Source organism: Acanthisitta chloris, unplaced genomic scaffold (genome assembly GCF_000695815.1).
Source record: "Acanthisitta chloris isolate BGI_N310 unplaced genomic scaffold, ASM69581v1 scaffold5396, whole genome shotgun sequence".
NCBI classification, from domain to species: Eukaryota; Metazoa; Chordata; class Aves; order Passeriformes; family Acanthisittidae; genus Acanthisitta; species Acanthisitta chloris.
In genome coordinates this window covers 55,007-55,572 of record NW_008677508.1, presented here as the reverse complement: position 1 = coordinate 55,572, position 566 = coordinate 55,007, and the positions used below count along the sequence as shown (strand labels likewise).

The 566-nt window shown below is 59.4% G+C and overlaps 1 protein-coding gene across 1 annotated transcript in view; it reads right to left on the bottom strand.

Moving 5' to 3' along the window:
- RUSC2 (RUN and SH3 domain containing 2) overlaps positions 1-566 on the bottom strand; it is a 15,607-nt gene that overhangs the window by 10,555 nt on the left and 4,486 nt on the right. Inside the window, 1 exon segment of the mRNA XM_009076522.1 lies at positions 68-565. Coding sequence (XP_009074770.1) covers positions 68-565 — 498 coding nt within the window.

The window sequence follows — 566 nt, the reverse complement described above, 5'->3', positions numbered from 1 at the left end:
GGGGCCCAGCCATACCCATAGGGAGCTGGAGATGCTCCAGGTTAGGTCCTATAGCATGGGTACCTACCATTGACGGGACGGATTCCCATGCTGCTCAGGGGACCAGAGCTGCTGGTCTCACTGCCGCTTCTCCAGTGGGAATCTGCATGGCCTCCTACTCTGCTCATGGACATGCTACCCACCGAGAGGGGCGGGAGGAGTCGGTATTCAGAGAGCGGTGGGCTTGGCTCCAGCGGTGCCTCCTTCTTGGGAATCAGCTTGGGGTTCTCCTTTTGCCTCAGGGCATCAGCTTTGGAGGGCTGAATAGCACTGACAGCAGGGGATGATCTTGTGGGAAGCAGGTTGGCAGAGATGGGGCAGGACCTGCTTCTAGGGGGCTGGCTGTCTTCAGCCCTCTCTGCAGGGGGCGAGGAAGAGCAGTCCACGCTTTGGAAGAAAGGCACGTTGCATCGCACAGGAGAGTAACTGCCCAGGGGGGATGGACGGGTTGTTTCAGGGGCAGTCTTCTTAATGCCTCCATAATTGCAGGAGGCAGCTCCGTCTGCTGAGCGCTGGGTCACGAGCGT